This window comes from Uloborus diversus, unplaced genomic scaffold (genome assembly GCF_026930045.1).
Source record: "Uloborus diversus isolate 005 unplaced genomic scaffold, Udiv.v.3.1 scaffold_13, whole genome shotgun sequence".
Taxonomy (NCBI): domain Eukaryota; kingdom Metazoa; phylum Arthropoda; class Arachnida; order Araneae; family Uloboridae; genus Uloborus; species Uloborus diversus.
Genome location: NW_026557987.1, coordinates 7,824,778 through 7,851,808, shown reverse-complemented (window position 1 = coordinate 7,851,808; position 27,031 = coordinate 7,824,778). Strand labels below are relative to the sequence as shown.

The following is a 27,031-nucleotide window of genomic DNA, read 5'->3' as shown; positions in this document are numbered from 1 at the left end:
ACTTTTTTTGTTCGAAAGATCTCGGCGAGGACACCTCAGTCCCATATTTCACTTTTTGATTTGAACTATTTTTTGTTCAATTTTGAACAGTTCAAAAAAACTTACCATTAGCGCCTACGGGGAAACTGAAAGTCAATGTAGATTCCGTACTTGAAGGCGGATTTATTTCAAACAAATTTTGTTGGAAATAGCTATTGACGCCAAACTCCAGACTCCGACTCAGAAAATTTAGAGGCACCTGACTAGGACTCCGACTCCTGTGCCCGACAATTAATCGGACTCCGACTCCCCGACTTCGACTCTGACTTCGTAGCTTTGACAAAAATTTATACACGGAGGACAAATGACTGACTCCGATTCTTGGATATTCGTCTCCGACTCCTTTATCTCAAAATGAGATTGACTCCGACTCCGCAGCTATGGTTTTCACTGTGAAATAATTATTGTTGATATGATTTGTTTTTATTTTCACGCTAAAGTTTTAATTTAGGTATTCAGTTTTCGGCGATAAACTCAAAGTCATTTATGTTTCTACATAACGATATGCGCAGACGATTTTTTTTTTTTTTTTTGACAATGAAAAGTATTTCTTTAAGTTGACATTTTATTGTTTTTATTTATTTTGGTAGTTGCATTAATTCATTTAAAAAATTATTTTTGGCAACAGAGGGAAAAAGAAACTTTTTTTTTTTTTGATACGATGTATTTATTTTAATAAGCTTATTAGTTTTAATTATTATTTTTTCGTTTTGAAAGCTGTTAAACAATTTCTTTTTAAGGAAAAAAGTGTATTAGCTGCTTTGTTTAAAAGGTGCTGCTTTCTTCTTCTTCTTTTTTTTTTTTTTTTAATTTTTTAAGATGTGTGAGGAATACTTTATTCCTAGAAATCATCTTAAATATTAAAAAGATATAATTGAAACAATTTGCGATTTTAGCTATTTTTGAGAATTTTGATCAGGTACTAGAAAGTAGTATGGGTATACGGGAAAGTAGGCTCGTATAGTTCTAGACGGAACTTCTTGTTCTCACTTTAATTTATTAAAATTATTTTCTGTCATCATTGTTTGGAAGGGAAATTTTGCATGATGTTTTTTTTTTCTTTTATTTAAGCCTGATTGTAGAATATACGTCACTTGACACAATTTTTATTTTCAAGGTAGACCAGGCAAAGTCGGGCAACGCAGCTAGTATCTACTAAAATAAATTATTTATACTATTTTCGATTTTCTTCCAATAATTATTAAATTAAATTAAAGAGATCAGTGCCAATTCGCGAACAGCGACAGTCATTTGAAATGCGAAATGAAATAAGGAAGAATCTCCGAAGAAAGAAGGAGGAGAAGTAGGGGAAGGGAGAAAGTCGGGTGCGCGCGCAACTCTCTCCCTCTCTCTCCCAGCGAGCGAACACTGGGTTGGGGCCAGAGCGAGTGTTCGAACTCAGCTGAGCACGCGGGAACAGCGTGCAACCAGATTCGGTGAGTAGTCCCCATCTTTGCTGCCCGCCGTTTTTAATCGAAACCTCCTTTCGTCCTTCGTGACATTTTCTTAAAGACTATTTCTTAAGTTGCTTTCTCTGTCGTAATGATCTCTTTAATGGATGCCAAAAACAGTGGGAAGTGATAGCAGCAATTGTAAAGTTTAGTTTTTTTAATAACTAGTGATACCCGCGCACGGCTTTGCCCGTAATAGAAAAATCAAAAGGTTTTTTGGTTCGCCTGTATATTTATAAATAATGTATGGTGAATTCTCTCGCCGGTTGGCTTGTACCCATCTTACGGTTCCACGTTATGATCATTTCGTAATTTACTCGTCCATCTTATGATATTTTTTTTTTCTTAAAATTGGAATAGAAAAAGAACCACATCGAATTTTCGAAACATCGCTTCGAGGTGCACACCCCCATGCTACAGACTAACTTTGTGCCACATTTCATGAAAATCGGCCGAGCGGTTTAGGCGCTATGCGCGTCACAGACATCCTCCAGACATCCAGACATCCTCCGGACAGAGAGACTTTCAGCTTTATTATTAGTAAAGAAGTTGACTAATTCATTTCAGGGCTAAACTTAAACAAGCATAGATTTCGAGAGCTATTAAACTTTTCAAGTAATACAGGTTTCCAAAATTTTCTTTGCTTCAAGTCAAGTCACAAATTTAAAAGCGTTATTAAAAGCTTCTTCGATTTTTTTCGTCACTATAGATCTGTTAAAATTTTTTAAAATTCGAGCACACAAACTTGGAATGCTTAGAGCAGATGAGCGGAAGATATGCAGGGTCGACGAGAGGCCCTGTCAGTCTAAGTCGGAAACGAGGGGTCCGGTTGTTTTGGGGGGCCCACCTTGGCTCTCGGCGGCCCTGTACAGGGGGCGGATACAGACATAGTTTTTGGAATGGGCACCGGAGAGTGAAAGAAAGTAAAAAGTTTTAACTTTGTTTAAAAATTAATACCTCTCTTTGATGTATCCTTTCTAAGGTAAAATCACCGAATAAGATGGTACATCCTGCGCCTTCATAGTACTGCCAAAGATGTTCTTTGGTACTTATTTATGCATGCAATCGACATTTACAGAGAAAATTGGATCCATTTTTCTCTGAGATGATGATTTGTGTTACGACTAGAGAAACAGCGGTCTAAGAAAGAGATCGTTTTTCTGCCTCTAACAAAATAATTTCTTCAATTATTATTTACCACGCTTTTGTTATTATTAGTATTATTATTATTATTATTATTACTATGTTTTATGACTTACTAATGGTACCCGCTCGGCTTTGCCCGTAGTAGAAAATTAAAAGGTCTTTTGGTTCGCCTGTATACACTGTAAAAAAAATTCGGAAACGTTTCTGAGTATATCGTGCAGCTGCTGTTCATGAAATTTTCAAAAACGTTTCTGAGTATTTCGGAATTCTCTTTCTGTAATGTCCGGAAACGTGTCTGAGTATTTCGGAATCCTATTTTTTAATGTCCAGAAACGTGTCTGAGTATTTCGGAATCCTCTTTCTATAATTTCCAGAAATGTTTCTGAGTATTTTGGAATCCTCTTTCTGTAATTTTCAGAAACGTTTCTGAGTATTTCGGAATCCTCTTTCTGTAATTTCCAGAAATGTTTATGAGTATTCTGTGCAGCTGTGGTTCATGAAAGTTTCGAAAACGTTTCCGAGTATTTCGGAATTCTCCAAACAATTTTCAAAAACGTTTCTGAGAATTTCGGAATCCTTTTTCCGTGATTTTTTCTAAAAAATAATTCTTTACTATAGTATTGCATGCCATATCAGTTTCAATTCTTTCATATCTAAGAGCAATGAAACAAGCAATTTTAGAATCATTCGTGGATTTTTTTTTTCTGAATTTCTAATGACAAATAGCATGGTTAACAGCATAACATATGCACAGTTATAAATTTTTGAAAATTTATGAAATAATATAGTAGTTTCATTCATAATCAGAAAATCGTCGGGGGAGGGAAGGGGAGTACTTTCTCAAAAGTGGGATTGTTTGTTAAACAATATTAAACTTCAGTTTTTCTCTCAATATTTTCAAGACAAAATTATCAACATATTGTATTTTTAATGCAGAACTTAAAAACATATCTTGTATCAAACTTGATAGCTTTTATTTTCGGATAAAATTTGACAGAACTTACCTACACTTTGCGTTCCGAAATTCGTTCACGTCAAGTCAATTTCTTTGACGAACAAAATGTACCGAAAAGTACCAACAGAGAAATTGATGAATTTAAATATGACACCAAAGTCCCCCTGCTGGAACCATTCGGGTTTATTCTTCTGTTCTTGCCCTTTTCCAGTTTATCACAAATATAGATACTTAATCAAAATAGGTTACTGATTTAGAGTGTGCGCAAAATGCATTATATATTTTATTTATTAAAACATTGAACTCTATTACATGATTATTCCATTTCATATATACGAGAGTCCCCCCCCCCCCCCACACCATAAGAGTGATGGAGCACCCATAAAATGATATAAAGCGCCCCCCGCCTTAAAAAAAGCAACCCCTTGAAAATGTCAATGGCACAGTCTGCGTGGTGAACGCCCCTCGTCTTCTCACCATATGTGCATTGCATATTAATAACATAGTATTTAAAAACTGATCACTTTTAAAACGATGACATGAAATAATATTACTTTTTATTTCAGCATGTAAATGCAGCTGTTCCATTTTTGCCACTGACTCATTCCTCCTGACTGTCCTACATTAAACTAGTATATCCACGAAGGAAATGTTATTTTCGGAACTAATGTCAAGGAATTTTTTTATTGTTAACCACATTTAACAAAATGAATAAGCAGATGAATTAATTTCATAACTATGTTCTTACTAATAGATAACATGGTCATTTTCTAATGGTATAAATATTTTTAAATGAATGAATAAATTATAATAAAAAAGATAAATTATACCGGCACATTTTTTGTGAAGCATATTACAATACTAGAAAATATTTGCATTACCATATTTCTAATGAATTAAACAATTGATTTTTTTTTTCTTTTTGAACCAAAATGTATGTACATCCAAGTATTTCGAAATAACTTTTCTGTGATTGCTTCTCAAATATAAATCTTACTTCTTTTGCGTAATTAATCAGTTTCAGTTGGTTACAACAAATAGTACACCGCGCACATAGGTATGTAGGATAACTTTAAATTAATTCGATAAACCCAAAAACAGTTACAATTGGAGACTCATCAAATGCAAATCAACAAAAATATAAATGTATATAACAACATGTTTTAAAATATTCATTAATACTTACAAGTGAACATGAGCGGAAGAAAATCTAAGTACCTCCATTACAACTGAATAAGTAATCCAAAGGTTTTCGTTTCATTAAGTATAAACACGGGTGTTGAAACTATTCACGCTTGAACACACAATATATATCTAATTATGGTCGCATTATAAATTGTAAAGAAGCAAATGGTTATTAACTAACTTAATAGCTGCGTACATCGTCTAAAAAATCAAGGGCAGTCCAAAATGCAAAGGCGTGAAATTAGTTTCGACACATTTTACTACTCTCTAGACATGAAATAACAAGCAATCCAATGCTAAACAGTTGCTGACTATAGCAACCATACATAAGAAAAAAAGAAGTTCTCGTTATTTCCGACTCATTGGCGCCTGTGTTGGAAGGATGAAATAGGTTTCGAAGCGTTGCGTCATCACTTCCGCTTCTAGATATCTTGAAATAACAAAAAGCTTTCTGAATATTGAGGAGTTCGCTATTGGATGAAGGATTCCTACTATTTCGGAAACGTTTCCGATATATCCAGAAACGTTTCCGAAATTTGTTACAGTGTAGTTACAAATAATGTATGGTGAATCTTCTCGCCAGTTGGCTTGTGCCCATGTTACGGTTGCATGTTATGATCATTTCATTATTTACTCGTCCATCTTATGAGAATTTTGTTCTTATAATTGGAATAGAAAAAGAACCACATCGAATTTTCGAAAAATCGCTTCGAGGTGCACATCCCGATGCTACACACTAACTTTGTGCCAAATTTCATGAAAATCGGTCTAGGCGCTATGCGCGTCACAGACATCCTGACAGACAGAGATCCGGACAGAGAGACAGATCCTGACAGAGACTTTCAGCTTTATTATTAGTATAGAAAACAGTATTATTTGAATTTAAATGAAAAAAAATCTTCAAGTAGAAAGCTATAGTTCGAATGGGGTTGTTTCTTTCAGTCAAAAGTAGTACTTTTTGTCACTAAAATTGATAGAAAAAGCAAAAAAATAAATAAATAAATAAGATAACATGGACCCAGAAAATACTTTCATTTTCCCAACAGTTATTTTTTTTAATTTTTTTTAAATGTCCGTTTTTTCTAACAAGGCGTGGTCTTGATGACGTCACACATGATGCTCTTTGGCGCATCTTTCTACCGCGTTTCCACGTTATGATAATCAAGAAGCGAATTAAATATTGTGCTCTACGCTTGCCGTCAACCCTATCATTGCCAATACACGTGAGCAAAGATGAGAATTAAATATTTTGCTCTGTGAATGGCAACACTGAATGGCATTTCATCATTTGTGATGCTATCGGACAGAAGAGTAAACAATAAAAGAGCACCGATTTTAGTATTTGTTTAAAAAATATTAAACTTAGTAGAATTATTTAAAAAATGGTCAGATCCTATGTTTTTAAGCATGCTCTTTCAGAAAAAAAATACTTATAAAAATTTTTTTTGGAAACGACCCCATTGCGTTTCCACGAATCTTTCTTTATAATGCTGTTTATGTCTATTATTGTATGTGATACATCGCCCGTTATTATATAGCTCATTTGACTTGACACAATATTCATTTTCGAAGTAGACCGGGCAAAGCCGGGCAACGCAGCAAAATGAATTTCTGCATTATTATGCTATTTTTGTTTATAACTTGCACCCAATATTTCAAAATGTCTAATATTCTGAGAAGGCTCGCGCTGTTATCTCCCAGTATTTCGCCCGAGTCGGATAGAAGGCGAGTGTTTCGAGCGCGCTATCAGTCGAGGTGCGCCTCTCGAGTGGGGGTTCTGATTGCAGAGATCGGAGTTTTATCGGAGCCATCAACACCGGCTAGATTGGGATGGCTCACATTCAAAAAGGAGTTCTTGCGGACGGCGTGTGTGTGATATGAGAGAGAGAGAGCTGAAATTTGTTTTCGTTCTTTATCGGAACAAGTACTAGTCGGACCCCGATTAAACGAATTCACCGGGATCGAAACTTTCTATACGTTAAATCGGGGTTATTCGCAATATCCGGGTGTGAAAAAATAATGTTTTTCTTAATGCACTTACCTAATCTAAAACCCCCTAAATCCCCATGATCTAAAAATTATTGAAAAGAATTCTAAAAAAGAAAATAGGAAAAAAAAATTCAATGCTGCCTCCTATTGGTCGAATCAACTGAAGGGGCCGTCCATTAATCACGTGAGGCTCGAAAGGGGGGGGGGGGGTCCAGAAAAAATCACGAAGCATCAGATAGGGGGAGGAAGGGTTGTAGTGTATTTATTTTTTCGACAAACGCGCATGTGGTCCGAGAATACTCTACTTTAATATTTTTTTCACATAGCTTTCATTATTATAGTCTTTGTTGTTATTATTGTATAGTCCTTCACTATTAGATGATACTTATGTCTGTATTTTATAAGTATTTAAAAAGAATTCGCAACTCCAACGAACTATAGGGGGCGCTGAAGCCACTGTCTAATGGCGGATGAAAAAGGTAAAACAAACACACGCCGTCACTTATAACTTGCTTTGACGCTTAGTGAATGACAGTCATATTTCATCGTGTTTGTGGGAAGCTTTCTTTTCTATTCTTCTGAAATTACATTAGACCACAAACTGTCTGAAACCTGTAATTTACCCCTAAGAAAACAGGTGGAACGGAATGTTTTACCTTTTTCTTTAGTATTGTTAATCACCGCAAGGTAGCGAATTCGAGCTCTGGAGTTGCGAATAATAAGATTTTTCGTAGGTATTAAACATACACGTGATATAGTAAGGGGATAGGGTTAGTCTTCAACCTCACCATGTATCATCAAGGGGGAGGGGGATTAAAAAATGCCAAAAAAAGACATCACATGATTAATGAACGGCCCCTAATTAAAATGTTCCAAAAAAGAAAGCTTTTTTGGAGGTCACAATGACTTCCGGTGACTTCCCATGTGGGCGACCTTGGGGGGGGGGGAGGCGCAGTCAGTGGCGTAAAAAAAATCCTTGGGGGCGGGGCGGGGTAATTTTTTCAGAAGTTTAAAGTAAAGCTATGCCCTCAAGTTTATACACACACACACACACACATATATATATATATATATATATATATATATATATATATATATATATATATATATATATATATATATATATATATATATATATATATATATATATATATATATATATATGTATATACAGTGAAGCACCGTTTATACGTTTTTGAAGCGACTGTATGAAAAAACGTATAATTGGTATAGGTTACTGAGTATTAGACTATGCAGGGACCGATTTGAAAAACATATAATTGATAAAAACGTACAAAAGAGAAACGTATAAACTGTGCTTCACTGTATATATATATATATATATATATATATATATATATATATATATATATATATATATATATATATATATATATATAATTTTTTGGGGCTCATGGTGGAGGTTTCTAACCCCCCTATCCCCCCATGGCTACGCCACTGTGCGCAGTTTCTTTAGTTTGCCAGGAGCGCTAGAACCCATAGTTACGCTACTGCCGGATAAGCGATGAAAATATCGTCTGCAGCGAGGCCACACAATCTTCCTTCTCTTACGCAACTAAGTGAATGTCCAAACACCTTTTTTTTTTGCTCGCTCCAAATCTCCAGCTCTCCGAGGGGTTATCGCTTCTGCCGATGACTCCGAGATTAGAGCTGCCTATTAAATGCATGGCGGGAAAAAAACTTACGCACTAAACGGCGGGAATGACGTCAGAGCTAGGGTCAGACGCGCAGAGGTCGGGTCAAACGCGTATGAATTGTTGAAAGTGAAAAAGAAAGCAAGCAACGATAAAATTAAAAATAAAAAAGAAGAAAATTAATTTGAATTTTGTCATTTTGAATTCAAATTATGTTTTTTGCAATCACGTGTGTGTGTGTGTATGTAGGCGTGTGTGTTTGCGTGTGGGGGGTATGTGTGTTTGTGTGTAGGGGTATGTGCATGTGTGTTTGTTTCTGTGTGCAGGCATGAGTGTGTGGGTAGTTGTGTGTATGAGTGTTTGTGTGCGTGGGGGCGAGGTATGTGTATGTGCGTGTAGGCATATGTGTTTGTGTGCAGGCATGAATGTGTGGGTAGTTGTGTGTATGTGTTTGTGTGTGGGTAGTTGTGTGTATGAGTGTTTGTGTGCGTGGGGGCGAGGTATGTGTATGTGCGTGTAGGCATATGTGCTTGTGTTCAGGCATGAATGTGTGGGTAGTTGTGTGTATGTGTTTGTGTGTGGGTAGTTGTGTATATGAGTGTTTGTGTGCGTGGGGACGAGGTATGTGTATGTGCGTGTAGGCATATGTGTTTGTGTGCAGGCATGAATGTGTGGGTAGTTGTGTGTATGTGTTTGTATATGTGTGCGTAGGAGTATGTGCGTGCGTGTGTGTGCAGTTGTGTATGTATGCGCGTGTGTGTAGGACATGGATGCAACCTGGAGACGGTTTTCGCTAGAGATGCAGCATCGTGAGGAGCCGGTCGACGGTGATGGTGCGGAGGGTGGCGGCGGGAAAATAAAATCAAAGGAACGCCAAACACAGTCAAGTGAGAACAATGAGCAATCGTGATTGCTCAAAAAAAAAAAAAAAAAAAGTCGCAACTGTAGAATCAAGTGAAAAAATTGAAAATCTTTTTAAAAGCCTTGTACTATTAAAAATCAATGACAGGTATTTTATTTGCTATTAAACAGAAACTGGCAACAGATAAAAATTTCAAATCATTGCTTTTCATTTCCTTGTCGGCCAACAATGGATTCGGTGATCAATCGCGTGAATAAAGGCTTAGCCGTTATTAAAATCTGCTTTTAAAAAAAAACGTTATCATTCAAATTCTATCAAACATGGAAGTTCCAAGCACATTCTATCAGACGCGGAAAAAAATTCTCTTTATTTTGGTGTCAAACTTAAAAATTTTTAACTATGGTTTCACTGCGAAAATCGTGAAAAACCTTTAAGAGTTTTTTAATTAATATCTTCGTCATTGAATGTCATCCAAAGATGTAACCTAGCTAAGAACACTCTCGATCAACGCTCCTTTCGAACAATTTTTTTGAGCAATCACGATTGCTTATTGCTGTCATTTGACTGTTTTGAGGTCCTATCATTTTACTTTCCCGCCAGCAACCTCTGCAGCCCCACCGTCGACCGGCTCCTCACGATGCTGCTCCTCTAGCGAAAGCCGTCTCCAGGTTACATCCATGTCATACACACACGCGCATACATACACACACACATACACACACGCATACATACAGACACCTACCTACACATACACACAAACACATCCACACAACTACCGACATATTCATGCATGCACACAGACACAAACACATATGCCTACACACACATACACATTCCCCACCACACACAAACACTCATACACACAACTACCCACACACTCATACCTGCACACAGACACAAACACACATGCCTACATACATATACCTTCTACACACAAACACACATACCCCCCACACACACATAAACACACATGCCTACATACACACACACGCACTCGTAATCGCGAAAAACATAATTTGAATTCAAGATGCCAAAATTCAAATTAAATTTTTTTTTTTTTTTTAAATTTAGTCTGCTCTTTTATTTAATTTAGCTGTGAAGCTATTTCAAGTGAATGAATTCATCTTCGAATCGGAGCATTCTCTTTGGCGCTCATTTCCCGCTCGTTGGGGATTCCGAGGGTGTTCGAGGCACGCGACGTGCAGCTGATAGGCACGTGAGGGCGCACCTGTTCGCTGGTCTAACAACGCGGACACCGGTCCGATCCGGCCGGCGACCCACAAAAGGCTCCTTTTTAGAGAAACCGAAAGTTTCGCTCGAAATCGGAAGTGCCGCTGAATGGCGGGAAAATGAATGTATACATGTGTATGTAAACACAGGACTCGACTATGACTTTTGGGGACACTGAATAGGACCTCGACTTGAAGTCTCTCCGCGTATAATAGGGAAGAAATAAAATATTTTGATAAAACCTATGCCCACAGTCAGATCAAACGTAGCAGTGCTGTGTGAGAGACTTCTTTCCACACTTAAAATATGTCTAAGGAGCCATTCATTAATTATGTAAGGGTCCCAAGGGGGAGGAGGTTTGGAAAAATCTCTACATACCCTTACAGGGGGGGAGGGGGTCAAACCCACTCTTACGTAATATTTTCCAAGTCGATATTTTACATCATTAGAAATCGCGCGGTCAAGTGATTTGGCTGGGATCTTATTTCATTTGTGTCTGGAAGGTAAAAAACGTACTAGGATGCGCTGTTTTTTATTTGTTTTACAAATAATGAATGGTGTAAAATAATAAAAAAATTCGCACTATGTAAGGCATATCGCATCTCTACATATATAAAATGAAGTCTCCAAAAAGCGTCTGTTTGTTTGAACTCGCAAAACTCGAGAACTACCCGGCCGATTTCGCTGAAATTTTCACACTTTGTTCCTCTAAGTCCTGAGAAGGTTTGCAGACCAGTTCGAAAACAATTCGATGAATACTTCTTTTTTTTTATTCCAATTTAGGCACAATTTTCACATAAATTCCCGAATATGGGGGTGAAAAATGACTCGCAAATAGTAACATTACATATCGTTGGAAAGGGAAGAATTTTCCGCGTTCTATGCAATTTGTTCCAATGCTTTAACTTAATTGCGGCGGGAGGTTTTTACGTTTTTAGCTCGAATTTTTTTAGGCTTAGCGGAAATTTAAGCACTACTTTCTTCATTAAATCCATCAATAAAAAGTGAAGGAATTGTCCCACAGTTTTCTTTTTGACAGCATTGGAAAGAGCTGTTTTTTTTTACTCCAGATCTAACTCGACCTAAGGTCGAAAGTTTAACCCTCTATCTCCATTAGAAAAAAAGGTACAAGCGAATGAAATGAAGTTGAAAAATCTGTTCTCTATTCAAGTTTTTAACCATTTTATTTTGCGTTTCCACGGTAACGCTTTTTGAATCCATTGTATATTTCCGTCTTTCTCATCTTCAATTCTTAAACTTATTTTATTTTGTGTTTCCATGGTTAAGCATTTTAAATCCATCTTTCTCATTTTATTTTAATTTCTTAAAAGTATTTTAGTATCTGTCGTCATTGTTTGGCGAGAAAATTTTGCATGATGGTTTATTTTTTCTTTCATTTAATCCTGGTTATTGAAGATACTTCACTTGACACAATGGTTTTTTTCAAGGTAGACCGGGCAAAGCCGCGCAATGCAGCTAGTCCTGTATAAAAAAATTTTTTTAGAAAAAACATTCAGTCTAGATTCCATTTGTGTCTGGAAGGTAAAAAATGTATTAGGATGAGCTGTTTTTTATTTGTGTAAAACTTGAATAGTGTAAAATATAATAAAAGAGTCGCACTTTGTATGGCACGTTTTATTTTCAATTAATATCGCATCATATACAAAAAAAATTTCGAAAAAACATTCAGTCTAGATTTCAACTTTTTAGTAAATATTTCCTTACACAAAATGGTTTAAAGTAATAACGATTCCTGTGATGTAAGATCCGTTATTTTGTTATTGTGAAAAATGAAATGGATTCTTACGTAAGAATAGGGGGGGAGGGGTTGAAAAAATTTATGTATCCTTACATGGGGGAGGGGTTGAAAAATTTTATGTAACCTTACATGGGGGAGGGGGGTCAAAAATTGCCAAAATGATCCTTACGTAATTAATGAATGGCTCCTAAGGCTTGTGCTGGTTTTTGTTAAGCTACATGTTTAGTTTTCAAACCTGCCAAAAATATGAAGCGATCTTGAAAAAAAAAAAAACGCATTATACAGGCGAACCAAAAGACCTCTTAATATTCTACTACTGGCAAAGCCATGCAGGTACAGTAAAATCTGTAAAGATGACCACCCTTGTAAGTTGACCACCTATGTAGATCGCTTTTTTCAGGAACGGAATTAGTCCTATCTTATATAATGAAGGAAAACCTCTGTAACTTGACCACCTTCTATCTTGACCACTAATATACACTAAACTTGGTTTGGAGTATTGTAAAAACCCTTTGTAAGTCGACCACTTGGTTTATTTTATTTTTTATTTATTTATTTTATAGTTTTCCAAAAATAATTTTACTTATAATTTTCTTTTTAATATTGATGTCAGACAAGCATTTTGCCATCTAAATAAAACAGCGGCATAAAGCTTATGCTGCTCTTTAACTTATTTTTCTTTTGTTGTTCTATTTGGGATAGCTTTTTTTACTCTCTGTTCAACGATAACAGGTGTCAGTAGAAAAGTCCAAAGTTTTTTTCTTCCAGCTGCAATATTTTGTGGTAAAAGAGTAAAAAGCTACGACATTTTCATTTTCAACTGCCTTTATGAACTAGGAGAGTAGAGCTCTTTGTGTTGTAAGTTTTTCATAAAATCGCTTCAAAGAGAAAGTTAGTTGAAATTGAGATTGATAAAAAGTATGAAATATTAAAATTAAATGAAAAGAGAGAAAGCCATAGAAAATTAGCTGACACATAAATTTCTAAAACTACAGTGTCTAAAATAGTAAAAAACTAGGAAGAAATAACAAAAGTAATTGAATGAAATTTTTAATTATTGCTACAAAGTAATATTAAACAATGAAAGTGAGTTGAACAAAAGGACTAAGTGTTAATTAGTCAAAAAATGAATACATGGTGCAAGAAATGACAAAAAAAGAAAAAATCACTACCCCCTTTATAAGTTGACCACCTGTCTAAGTTGACCACCTAAGTACTGCATCGCGAGTGGTCAACATACACAGGTTTCACTGTACCAATAGTCATAAAATAAGCATGTAATGACGACGAAAACCATTATCAGTTTGTCGTTTTGTTGCCTACTCCGTGCTATCTGAGGAAAAATTAAAATGTCCAGCCGGCGAGACTCAATATGCGCGGTGCGGCCCTCGAAAATTAAAAGGTCCACACATCTTCATTTCGAGTCTCTTTTCTTTTCGAGTTCGGTGTCGGTTCGAACGAGGAAAAAAGGGGTGTCGTGAGGAAAGTGCGGGAACAAAGGCGGCTGAGTGGCAGTTGGCATTCGGCTGTCGGGGCCGCAATCACGCGGCAGGAAAAACGCGCGCCGTAAATCCATCGAACGCCCGGTAAATCAATCGAAGAAGAATGGATTCGCTCGTACTTCGAGGAAATCAAGCGTGCGAGAAACCCGATTGAACATTCGACGCTGTTTTTCTCCCCACTGTTTTCATTCGATTTGTTTTTCCGGTTTAGCATCAGGTCAAAATAAGAGTTTTTGGCCATTGTCTTCTTTCTATTTATTTATTTACCAGCAGTACCCCGCGCAGCGATGCCTGTGCTAAAAATTTAAAGAAGATCCGTTGAATTAAAGAAAAACAAATGACATCGAAACTGCATTTGCAGTAGCTTTTAAATGTAAAAAAGCTCCATAATTCATCGCCAAATTCGCCAAGCGACTTTCTAACTAAAAAGAAAATCAATTAACATACGCACAATGATACGACATACGTCAATACGTCATACGTATTTTCATACGTCAATGATGTACGATTGAACATTTGACGCTGTTTTTCTCCCCAGTGTTTTCACTCGTTTCGTTTTTCCGGTTCAGCATCAGGTCAAATAGTTTTTGGTCATTGTCTTCTTTCAATTTATTTATTTATTTATTTATTTACTAGTGGCACCCGCCCGGCATTGCCCGTAGTGGAACGTTACAAGGTCTTTTGGTTCACCTGTATGTTTACAAAAGATGTATGGTGAATTTCTCGCCAATTGGCTTACCCATGTTACGGTTCCACGTTGAGATAACTTGGTTATTCGCTTTTTTGTAGATTACACACACAGCACTGCATACACAACACGCACACACATGCATACATACACACACACACACGCACCCACACACATGCGCCTACACAAACACACACGCGCATTCACACACACGCTCGTGATTGCGAATAACATAATTTGAATTCAAGATACCAAAAATTCAAATTAATATATTTATTATTTAACACTTCGGCAGACTTCAAGACCTATCTTGATAACGGGGGCACAAGGGCAAATAATTTTAACCTCAAAACATGTCTCAATATGCCTTTTTTATTGCTACCTGATTAAACCTTTTTCATTGTTCTCAATCATGGTTCCCTGATTAGACTCAGACAATATGTTTAGGATGTTAATGTTAAGTTCATTTTTCAACCCGACCACACGTATATATATGCCTAGAAACATACAGACACCCGAAATATCCATTTTGACGATCCCCGAGTTATTTACAACGAGTTTTTTCGTGACGTCTGTATGTACGTGCGTATGTGTGTATGTATCTCGCCTAACTCAAGAACGGAATGTCCTAGAAAGTTGAAATTTGGTACGTAGACTCCTAGTGGGGCCTAGTTATGCACCTTCCCTTTTGGTTGCATTCGAATGTTCCTAAGGGGGTCTTTTGCTCCTTTTTGGGGGGAAATCATCCATAATTTCGATGTAAACTCAAGTGGCGTTATAATTTGTCCGACACTTGGCGATATATCGGCAGTCTTTTGGTCGCCAATTTTTGCGCCAACTTGGCGATAAATTTGGCGATTTTATTTTATTTTTTTAATGTTGGTTTCAATTTGGCCACTGTTGGTGATATTTAGAGAATAAACAATTGAATCACATTAAAATTGCGAATAATGGGGAAATGATATTAAATTGGAGTCAAAGGAAGTCATGTGATGCACACATCCGCTCGTTTAGTTAAAACATTTGGTACTTAGACTCCTAGTGGGGTCTAGTTGTGCACTTCCCTTAAACAATTGTTCTCAATCATGGTTCTTAAGTCATCACTCAAGAACGGTATGTCCTAGAAAGTTAGAGTTTGGTACGTAGACTTCTAGTGGGGTCTCGTTGTGCACCTCCCTTTTTGGTTGCATTCGGGTGTTTCTAAAGGGGTCTTTTGCCCCTTTTTTGGGGGAAACATTGTTAATTTCGATGCAAACTCAAGTGGTGTTATAATTTGGCGGACACTTGGCTATATATCGCCAGTCTTTTAGACGCCTTGGCGACAAATTTGGCGATTTTTTTTTTTAAACTTCGTTTCAATTTGGTCACTGTTGGTGGATGTTTAGAGAGTAAGCTATTGAATCACATTAAAATTGCCAGTAATGGGGAAATGACACTAAATTGGAGTAATCAGCTCGTTTATTATTCGCATGGTTCCCCGGTTAGACAGCCGTGCTCTTTCTTCTTCAACGCGGTTTTCGTTCGCGGTCCATCGCAAGGACACTTCGTGAACCAAAATGTCGCTCCCCTCATACAGAGGCCTCCTTATCTCCCAAAACAATAAGCGAGAATTGTGATTTCGCTATTTTCGTCCGCTTATCGACAACACTTCCTGAAAACACCGGAACATCTCAAACAATCCCCCCCCCCTCTTGTCGCCCAACTCCAACGGGTACGTAGGGATGACACAAAGAGAATCCCTGCTTTCTTTGGACTTAAATTTTTTTTTAATTAAATTCTTTTCTCAATTAAAAAATTCCAGACAAATTATATTGGTAAGTTCGTTATACATTGTTTGAAAAAAAAAAGGATCGCATCCATTGAAAAGATCTAATGGTAAATTTAAAAAAAAAAAAAAAAAAAAAAAAACGGGCTGATGTGTGCATCAGATGACTTCTTTTGACTCCAATTTAATGTCATTTTCCCATTACTGGCAATTTTAATGTGATTCAGCAGTTTACTCTCTAAATATCACCTACAGTGGCCAAATTGAAACCAATTTAAAAAAAAAAAGTCGCCAAATTTGTCAGCAAGTTGGCGACAAAACTTGGCGGTAAAAGGACTGGCGATATATCGCTAAGTGTCCGCCAAATCATAACACCACTTGAGTTTACATCGAAATTAACAACGATTTCCCCCCCCCCCAAAAAAGGTGTAAAAGACCCCCTTAGGAACACCCGAATACAACCAAAAGAAAAGGTGCACAAAGAGACCCCACCAGGAGTTTACGTACCAAATTTCATAGGACATACCGTTCTTGAGTTATGAGACATACATACGTACATACAGACGTTACGAGAAAACTCTATGTAATTAACTCAGGAATCGTCAAAATGGATATTTTGCATGTCTACAGGGTGTCTCAAAAGGACGTTTACAAACTTAACATGCTGGTCTGTCATATCATGATGAACAACACTGTTAAAAATTCAGGAAGATTTTCTGGTAATTGTTACTGTAAAATTGCATCGCCGACGCATCGCTGATTTTTACGGTAATTTATACCGGAGAAATAAGCGATCCCAGCGCCAACTGGTTGCTGCGGCCTACCGAGGAGACCGTAAAATTTTACAGTAACATTTGATTTTTACGGTAATAGTTACTGGCAACATGGATGCCAGTAACAATTACCGTAAATTTTCCGGAACATTTTTAACAGGCCGTGGTAGCCTGATCGGTAAGGCATTGGACTTGGGACCGGAGGGCCTCGGGTTCGATCCTCGCTGGTCGAAGACCCACCGTCGTCATTAATGGGGACTGGGCGACGTTAAATAGGCTCGTGGTCTCAATGTCCTCCAAGTGAAACGATACCTCTGGGGGTGCTAGTACTAGGTAGCTATTAGCTCCTGGGCTAGTTCAAAATTCTCACTAACTGTTCGATCCGGTGATGGTGCTGCCATCTATCGGTATATAAAATAATAGAGGCAAGGCACATAGTATGCAGTCCTCGACATAAATACAGTTTGAAGTCAGTTGTGACTCTTGAATAGAATAGAATAGAACATTTTTAACAGTGAAGATTTACATAGGAACATGTGTTCGCAAACGCAATGCTGGCGCACTCCATGCACACAAAGTCAGACACTAACGGATGCACAACATGTCACATATCTATTATACAAAGACGGTTTTGTACAACATTTTAGTCTTTTAGGAAAGCTTAAAGCAGTTGCTAAAATTTGAGTCCTGCCAGCTCTCATAATCACGTTGCAACGACAACGCAGCGATCGGAGAAATCTTGTCAGAATGGATCGTTATTACGACGGTCGGTACTTCGTTCGTTGCGACGGTGTCTGACAGTTAAAGGCAGCAAATTTCAACAACAGCTATAAGCCTTCCTTGAAAACTAAAATATTGTGTGAAATCGTCTTTGTGTAATAAATATGCGACATGTTCTGCATCCGTTAGTGCCTGACTTGGTGTGCGTAGTGCGCCAGCATTGGGCTTGCGAACGTATGTTACTATGTAAATCTTGTTCATCATGATAGGGCTGACCAGCATGTTAAGTTTGTAAACGACCTTTTGGGACACCCTGTATATGTTCTTAGGTACTTATTCACGTGTGGTCGAGTCGAAAAAAGCACTCAACATTCATTCGGAGGTGAGCAAAATGGAAATGGTCGATTTTTGAGTGAAAATTTTTTCGCGTGTACAATACTTCCTTTTTCGTAAAAGGAAGTAAAAATAAACCCCAACTGCTTCACCTCCTGAACCTGAACTGAAAATCGCGGCCCAGAAGACACTACATTCGACTATTTTTGTCACTCGCGATTACATGGGAAAACACGAAAAAAAGAATCAGTATCTAAGCTCTGCTTAGCACTAAAGCAGAATAAAGAGGGAAAATTGAAAGTCCGTTTAAAAATCTTAGGTTGAACCAATGACAAGGCCCAATTTTCCAATAGGCGGAGTAGGCGGTGCATAAGGCGGCAAAATTTTTAGGGGCGGCAAATTTTGCTTTAACTACATTTTTTTTTAAATTATTTTTTTATTCTTGAAAGTAAAATATTAGCATTCTTTCATTTTCCACAGGGACAATTTTTTTCTTGCAATTTAATAATGATTATTTTCATACATCTTATGAAAATCAAATGATTTTCTATCATGGTAATAGATCAGCGTAAAACAGTGAAGTGAAGACGATAAGAGGGTGACAATTTCAGAAAGTGTCGTTGCGTTTGGCCAGATGTCACAACAAGAGGAGAGTTTGGCTGAGATTTTTAGTGCTATACTAAAGTTTATTCAGTACTGGTTTCTTGAGCGATTGACGTTTATTTATTTATTTATTTATTTATTTATTTATTTGCATTATTTATATTCGAAAACTGTTTTCTGTTAATATTAAGTGTTAAGGCAAATGAAATTGAGTGACGATTGAAAATGGCAGCTGGTTAACGGTGGCTGGGGAACGTTAAATACGCTCGTGGTCATAAAGTCCTCCAAGTGAAGTGAAACGATACCTCTGCGGGTGCTGGACCAGGGGTTGTTCGGTTTCTGATCTGGTTCAAAAAATCGGAGCTTTCTTCAGAGTCCCATCCAACTGGTTAAGCCACAAAAAGTGGTAGTTACGGGGGACTCTGAAGTGAAAAGGGACTAAAAGTTACCCCCCGGGGGCGGGTCCAGAAATTTTTGTAAGGGGGGGGGTCAAGTTTCAGTAGCCAGTAAAGTGGAAGAAAAATAAAGTATAACTAGAACTTTCTTCAAAATAATATGCAAAACCCATGCATGTATTCTAACAAAAATTGTCATCGTGAAAAGTAATTATAAAATTAATCAAATTAATGAAAATAGCACATTCTTTATGTTTAACTAGTGGCACCCGCACGGCTTCGCCCGTAATAGAAAAATTAAAGGTGCTTGGTTTGCCAGTATATTTACAAATAATGTGTGGTGAATTTTCTCGCCCATTGGTTTGTACCGACGTTACAGTTCCACGTTATGATCATTTCGTATCTCGCCAATTGGCTTGTGCCCATGTTACGGTTCCACGTTATGATAATTTCATCATTTATGATAGTTTTTTTTCTTAAGATTGGAATAAAAAAAGAACCACATCGAATTTTCGAAAAATCGCTTCGAGGTGCGCACCCCCATGCTACATACTAACTTTGTGCCAAATTTCATGAAAATCGGTCGAACGGTTTAGGCGCTATACGCGTCACAGACATCCAGACATCCTCCGGACAGAGAGACTTTCTGCTTTATTATTAGTAAAGAAGAAGATGTGTCGAGTAAATTTTCGTTTCAAGGAAAACAAGAAAGGCACAACATTGTTGCATTAACATTTTATGCAACAAAGTAAAAAGAAGAACAAGTTTGTATTGAAAAATACAAGTTTAAAGTACAAATGAAGTACAAGTTTGTATTTGCCCTGATTACCGCATGGGGCCTACTGGGCCTAGACTCAACCCCCAAGGTTTAGAACCCCTATAATTTTCAAAGTTACATTACATGTAAAAGAATTTGCATTTATTAGACTTCAAAAGACAAGATTAGGTAAAAAGGGATTAACATTGATTACCTACAATAAATTTTCCAGGACTAAAAATTGACGTTTAACGATAATAATAGGGAAGTTGCAACCTATTAAATGTTCATATTTTGGCTATTGGATATTGTTATTTGACCCTCAAAACTAAAAAATTCACCATCGCCGAATTTTAAAACACCGTGGTTGATTTTTAATGAATTTTTAAAAATCCACGCGCAAAAGTGCGCTCTTCTGAAACGTCACGAGCCTACGTCACAGGGCGCGAATGGGCAGCCTTCCGCCGAAGATCCCTTGTTTTCGCTAGGGACATTTTGAGCGCGCTGATATTTTTATTTTTTAGAAATTCAATAATCCTTTTGAACACTCTATGGAGACCGGATTCGTTAAAGCACAATCTAAATAATCTTCCTCAAGTAACATCCATGAGGATATTCGAATATTTCCGAGAGGATGAGAGGTTTAATGTTCCAGAAGCGCGAGGAGTTCAATGCGAGGAGATAAGCCTTTACGTTTCGTCTTCGAAGTCGAATGCGTGACCTTCGGCTTCTCCCCTATCGGAAGAGCGCATGACGTCACTTCCTATGCCATTTGACGTCACAAGCGCTTGAACTTTAAAAATTAATTTAAAAAAAACTACTTATCGTATCGCAAAAATTTTTTCACCTATGATGTTCATACATAATACTCTATCATATAAAAATAAAATTGAAAAATCGAAAACTTTCCTATTATAGGTAAAGGAAAAATAAAACAATGATAATAAAGAAGGTGTTTCTCATCACGGGAGGGTCAGCTGACCCTTTGACCCTGAATTTGCCCTTGCTTTTGACTGAAGGAAACAACCCCTTTCTTAATTTACCGAATGGAACTTCAAATTTTGCCGAATGATAAAATACAGGTACTCACACATTCAATGAAAAAGGGACATTGAAAACTTGCAATTTTGCTTCACGTTCGCCGAAGCGTCAGAGAAAATGTGTTGCAAGATTTCGGGAAGTCGCAGTGACCTCCCATCGAGGCGCCGCTGGACTGGATCATAAAAACCGATCACTTCACCTTCTAGCCAAGACTGCGGAGTCGGAGTCAAAACGATTTTAGGAATCGGAGTCGGGAGCAGAGCCCGATCATTCTGATGTTGGACATGGGGGCAAATTTCTGTTTCAGGGCCCCTCTAGGGCCCGACTAAGATTTTTGAAGACACTGGGCATGAAGTTCATTTTGCCCCCCCCCCCTATTCCCGCTTACTCTGAAGTTATAAAATATTTCGATACTTGCGTATTAACACAGCCATGCTTAATTTGGTGGTACCTCATATCACAACATTTAAAAAGTAGACGAGATGTTGTATATATCGATTATATAAGATGTGGTTCAACTTTGCCAGTTTACGGTAAATATCGAAGTTATCTATGATATAACTTTTAATAGTAAATGCTGACTAAAATTGGAGTGGTTTTTGCAAAGAGATCAAATTTTTAAGGGGAATATTTATCAACGAATAAGAGATTTTTGAGCAATCAGGATTGCTTATTGTTCTCACTTGACTATTTTGATGTCCTTTGATTTTATTTTCCCACCGCCACCCTCTGCAGCATCACCGTCGACCGGCTCCTCACGATGCTGCTCCTATAGCGAAAGCAGTCTCCAGGTTGCATCCATATGCTACACACACGCGCATACATACACAACTACACACACACGCACACACAAACACAACTACACGCACACGCACACACAAACACATACATACACCTATACACACGCATACATACAGACACCTATACATACACACACACAAAAACATACACTCACACATACTCACAACTACCCAAACATTCATGCCTGCACAGACACAAGCACATATGCCTACACACACATACACATACCCCCCCCCACACACATTCATACACACAACTACCCACACACGTATGACTGCACACAGACACCAACACACATGCCTACACACACATACACATACCCCCTGCACGCACACACACACACAAACACATACACACACATACACCTGCACACACATACATAAAAACATACACACAACTACCCACACATTCATGCCTGCACACAGACACAAACACATATGCCTACACACACCCCCCCCCCCATACACATACCCCCCCACACACATTCGTATACACAACTACTCACACACTCATGCCTGCACACAGACACAAACACACATGACTACACACATACACATACCCCCCCCCACACACACATTCGTATCCACAACTACTCACACACTCATGCCTGCACACAGACACAAACACATATGCCTACACACACACACACATACCCCCCCCCACACACACATTCGTATCCACAACTACACACACACTCATGCCTGCACACAGACACAAACACATATGCCTACACACACATACACATACCCCCCCCCACACACACATTCGTATACACAATTACTCACACACTCATGCCTGCACACAGACACAAACACACATGCCTACACACACATACACATACCCCCCACACACAAACTCACACGCCTACATCCACACACACACTCGTGATTGCGAAAAACATAATTTGAATTCAAGATGTCAAAATTCAAATTAATTTTTTTTTCTTCTCTTGGCATTTGCAAAAATACCAATGACGTCATTGTACTCCAGATTCTGAGGGAAATCATTATTTATTTTTTATCAGCATGATAAATTAAGGGGATTTTGGGCTCCCCAGAAATCTAAGAGGAGGGGCCTGTGCCCCACATGCCCCTGCGGGAGTCGAAGACTTTAAAATTCCGATGGTCGGATTCGTTTTTTTTTCCCTTCGAGACCGCAGTCCTGCTTAAAACATCGACGGAAATATTTACTTTTTTGGCTACCATTGTAATAATTCCCCGACTTTTCCCTACCTTAAATGTATTGTTCCCTTTCTTTTCCAGAAAGAGCAAGAGAAACCGCAGAGATGACTCAGGATGGGAAGGCCAAGTCGGGCAAGAAGGGCAAGCCTGATTTGGACGACCTCAAGCAAGAGGTCCAGATGGTAAGCCCAATTTTCTACCCTCTCCCCACGGCGCTCACCGATTAGAAGTACAGTCGGACCTCCATACGTCGAAGTAGCAAATTGCCGGAAAAAAATCATCGATATATAGAAATTTTGATATATAGAAACAATTTTATTTTATCCTAAAAATCTCCTAAAAACATTAAAATTAAAGCTAGTTTTTATGTATGAAACCCAATTTCTAATTTATACGCGAGCGTCGGATTAAATGAAAGTTAATAAATAAAAAAATAACAGAAATTGCATTTTTTGCGCCTTCATTCATCATCATTCTTCGGCAATTCAACTTGATCCGCAATATTAGGGGATTTTCATTTTGACAAATCGAGAGAAAAGTAAAAAATGAATCTACTTAACTTGAATGACTTTTACTGCTGCTATAACGACTAGAAATGATAATCAACAGAACAAAAGGGATGACTTGAAACTGATTTTACAATGTTACTGGTTACAACTAGGGTATTTGAAATAAACTTGAGGGAGCAGGCCCGTGTCCAGATTTTCATAAAGGGAGGGGTTTTAATCTTACCTGCGGGAGGGGTGGAATTCAACCCCCCCCCCCACAACCTTTAGTTTACGACAAATTGCCGATCCCAGTAAGGCGTTTATACACCTGGAAGGACTTCTGACTCCCCCCCTTTTTTTTTTGAGGGATGGTTTTGGCTGCACAGGTAACCAAAATAATCCTTCATTTTACAGGTTCACTTTAATCAAACCTTGTTTGTTTCTTTTTAATTAAATCTGCTTACTATGTGGTACATTGCAATAAATACTAAAATTTATCCACAAATTCTTTTATAATGTAGAATGTATATCAAGTTTTATATTCTAGATAATTGAAATAATGCTTAATAAACTAAACAAGAAAGAGGTTATTGCAAATACAAATTACATTACCAAACACCATCACTAATGCATTTTCATTGCTACAACATATGCTAAATTCATCATAACCTCCTTATGTACAATAAGCAATATTAATGCTTTGCATTGATAGATCATTCAGCAGTTCTTCCACCTTAGTTTTTCCGAAATATTATTTCAGTTGATCAAGCTTTAACAGTTGTAAATTGCAGAAAAACGTAAGAAAAGAGAGAAAGTTAAGAAAAAAAAAACGCTGAACACAAACTTTACATTAAAATTAATTTAAGCCAAAAAAAAAAACATATTTTCTTCATTTTTCTTATTATTTTTCGCCAATGGGAGGGGTTTAACCCCTAAAACCCTCCCCTTGGACACGGCTCTGTGAGGGAGTTTAAGAACTCCAGAACGAAACAACGACACCCCTCAACCAGAGGCGGATCTAGAGGGGGGTATGGGGGCCATGGCCCCTCCCAAAGCCTTGTGATTGTAGGAATTTTTTTTAAGAAAAAAAAGAAGAAAAAAATATTATGAGAAGATAACAAAATTTAACACATGTGTTTTACTGAAAAAGAAGTATAAGCCTTAATTGGGAGATAAATTATATCCCTATCCTCAAAACAAAACTTTTATTTCCAAAATTTTTCTCCATCCTTTACATCATTTCTTGATTCCAACTACAGACACTTAGACGATCTCTAAATACTACTGGTTCTCAGAGTATACCTATTATTCACAAGACCAAAGAGTGCCTAAATTTTCGTTTTTATGGCTTTAATTTCGAAACTAGGGAGAGAACCCCCTTTTCCCATGCCTTTTCACAAATGCCTTGATATGTAGCATAAAATTGCATTTTATGTCTTTTATTTGGAAAAAAAAATGTCAACGAAAACTAGCTTATCCAGCCCTTATGACTTAACTTGCTTAAAAGCAACTTAAATGAATTTTTTTTTGGGACTTTAATTACAAACGATTTTTGATAGGACCCCCTCCCTCCCTTGTTTATATCGTGATGATAGCTTTAAAAGGAGGTTTTTGGAGGAACTCACGAATCTTCCATCCCTTAATAAAATATGTATGAATATGATTTAAAATCGAACTTTTAGAGCCTCAAAGGCAAAATATTTCCAGGAAGGAAGGATTCTAAGCACCTTCACACTTCCTTTAATGTAAGCAAACATTATCTAACGGTGCATTTTTAGGCTGGACAGCTGAAGAGCTAGAAGAGCACCCCTCCTCTTCTAACTTCTCAATGTATAACGACAGAATATTTTGGTTTCTAAGCTTTATTTTCAAATAGTATTTTGGTGTCAGCTCCCGAAACCTGAACTTTCTCCATACATCATCAAAAATAGACAAAACGCGTTTTTAGTTTCTTAATTTTCAAAAATTACTCGGGAATTTAAATTTTGAAACATTTTCGAGGGAGATTCCTAAATCCATCCCCTTACCTAATGTCCTCGATACCATGAAAATTGAGTTTTAAAACTTCATTTTAATAAAATTTCTGGTGAGTTCGGAGTTTTTTCAAAACTTTCGGATGGACCCTCCCAAAACAATCGGCTGGATCCGCCACTGCCCTCAACCCCAGATTCCGTATGAGTTTCGTAGCAACCTTTAGTGAACATCATTTTCTCCCCTACTCCTTATTTTTCATGAGACGAACAGTCTCATGTACGAATGTCTCTAAAAAATTTTCGATATATAGAGATTTTTTCGATATATAAAAATTATTTTTCTATATAATGAACATGGTAACTTGCTGGGATTTCGATGCATGGAAAATTTCGATATGTGGAAGTTCGATATATGGAGGCTTGACTGTACCTGCGCTTTTCATCGAAATTCAGTTCCGTCACGAGGTGGTTCTTTATAACGAATTCTACCGCCATGCAACCGGCGCATCAGCTTAAGTTTAGCCATTTTGGATCGGATTTTTCAGAGTTGTGGAACCAGGGTTACCCCATAGAAAAAGAAATTACATAGAGAGGCCCTGCTGTACTAAGAAAATGAAACCGGAAGTTGCACCGATGTATCCCAAGATCCTTAGCTTCCTGCTCAATGTCTTGAGATACATATTGATTCAAAACATTCCATCACCGAATCTCAATTGGTAGTTAATTTAAACTTAGATATTGTTGCAAGTTTATGAGGCACGTTTTTGAGATTGCATTACAACATAAATTAAAATGTAAACCAATCCGTCAGCTACTTTATTTAGTTGTTATCATAACCCCGCCCATTGTTGCATCGCCATATCCGATAATTCCGGCTTCAATTTCATCTTCTTTTTACCGTAGACGGGCCCTCTCTATGTAAATCTCTTTACTCTATGGGTTACCCGAGCAAAGTTTCAGGTTTTGCCAAATGGGTCAAAAATAGTATTTTATTTAATAAACAATCCACGTGTCGCTAATAATTATTTCTCCCAGTGAAAAATCACCAACGCGATAAATTGCCAGAAAAGACCCCTCGAATTTCGTTCCAATCTATCTCAAAGTCATTGTAGAGAAACTTGATCCCAAACAAACAATACTGTCTAGAAGTAGTGCAAGGAAGCTCAAGCTCCAGAAGTCGTGTTTTTTTTAAATAATTTTTTGACTTCCGTCTTACAAATATAGCTACATATAAAGTGTCGTGCGTTATATATATTATATAACTTATATTATATATACATATATATATATATATATATATATATATATATATTATATAACTCATAGAATACTACATAATCCATCGAAAAAAGGAAATTTTTTGCTCCGGAATTTGTAACTTCCAAATCAAATAAAACTGAAATGATCTAACTTTTTTTAACTCAAAACTACGCGATTGGTTTCGGTCGACCGACCAGGAAAGAAAGTTCAATCATGAATTTTTTTTAATCTCTTGTCAGTCATTTTTTTTTCGTTAACAAATAAAAATACTTGTCATTTATTTTCGTTTTTCAAGAAAGACTTTCAAAACCAATGTCTCCACTTCCTATCCTATTCCGAGTCACAACTGACTATAACTGTATTTATGTCGAGGACTGCATACTAAGTGCCTTGCCTCCATTATTTTTTTATACCGATAGATGGCAGCACCATCACCAGATCGAACAGTGAATGAGAATTTAGAACTAGTCCAGGAGCTAA

The 27,031-nt window shown here is 37.3% G+C and overlaps 1 protein-coding gene across 1 annotated transcript in view; it reads left to right on the top strand.

The window, feature by feature from the left end:
• The first annotated feature begins 1,406 nt into the window (after positions 1 to 1,406).
• Positions 1,407 to 27,031, top strand: part of LOC129232679 (sodium/potassium-transporting ATPase subunit alpha-like) — a 108,169-nt gene continuing 82,544 nt past the window's right edge. The window contains exons 1-2 of the mRNA XM_054866810.1: positions 1,407 to 1,475; positions 22,912 to 23,012. Coding sequence (XP_054722785.1) covers positions 22,935 to 23,012 — 78 coding nt within the window. The 5' untranslated portion in view covers positions 1,407 to 1,475; positions 22,912 to 22,934. The remainder of the gene's footprint in view (positions 1,476 to 22,911; positions 23,013 to 27,031) is intronic.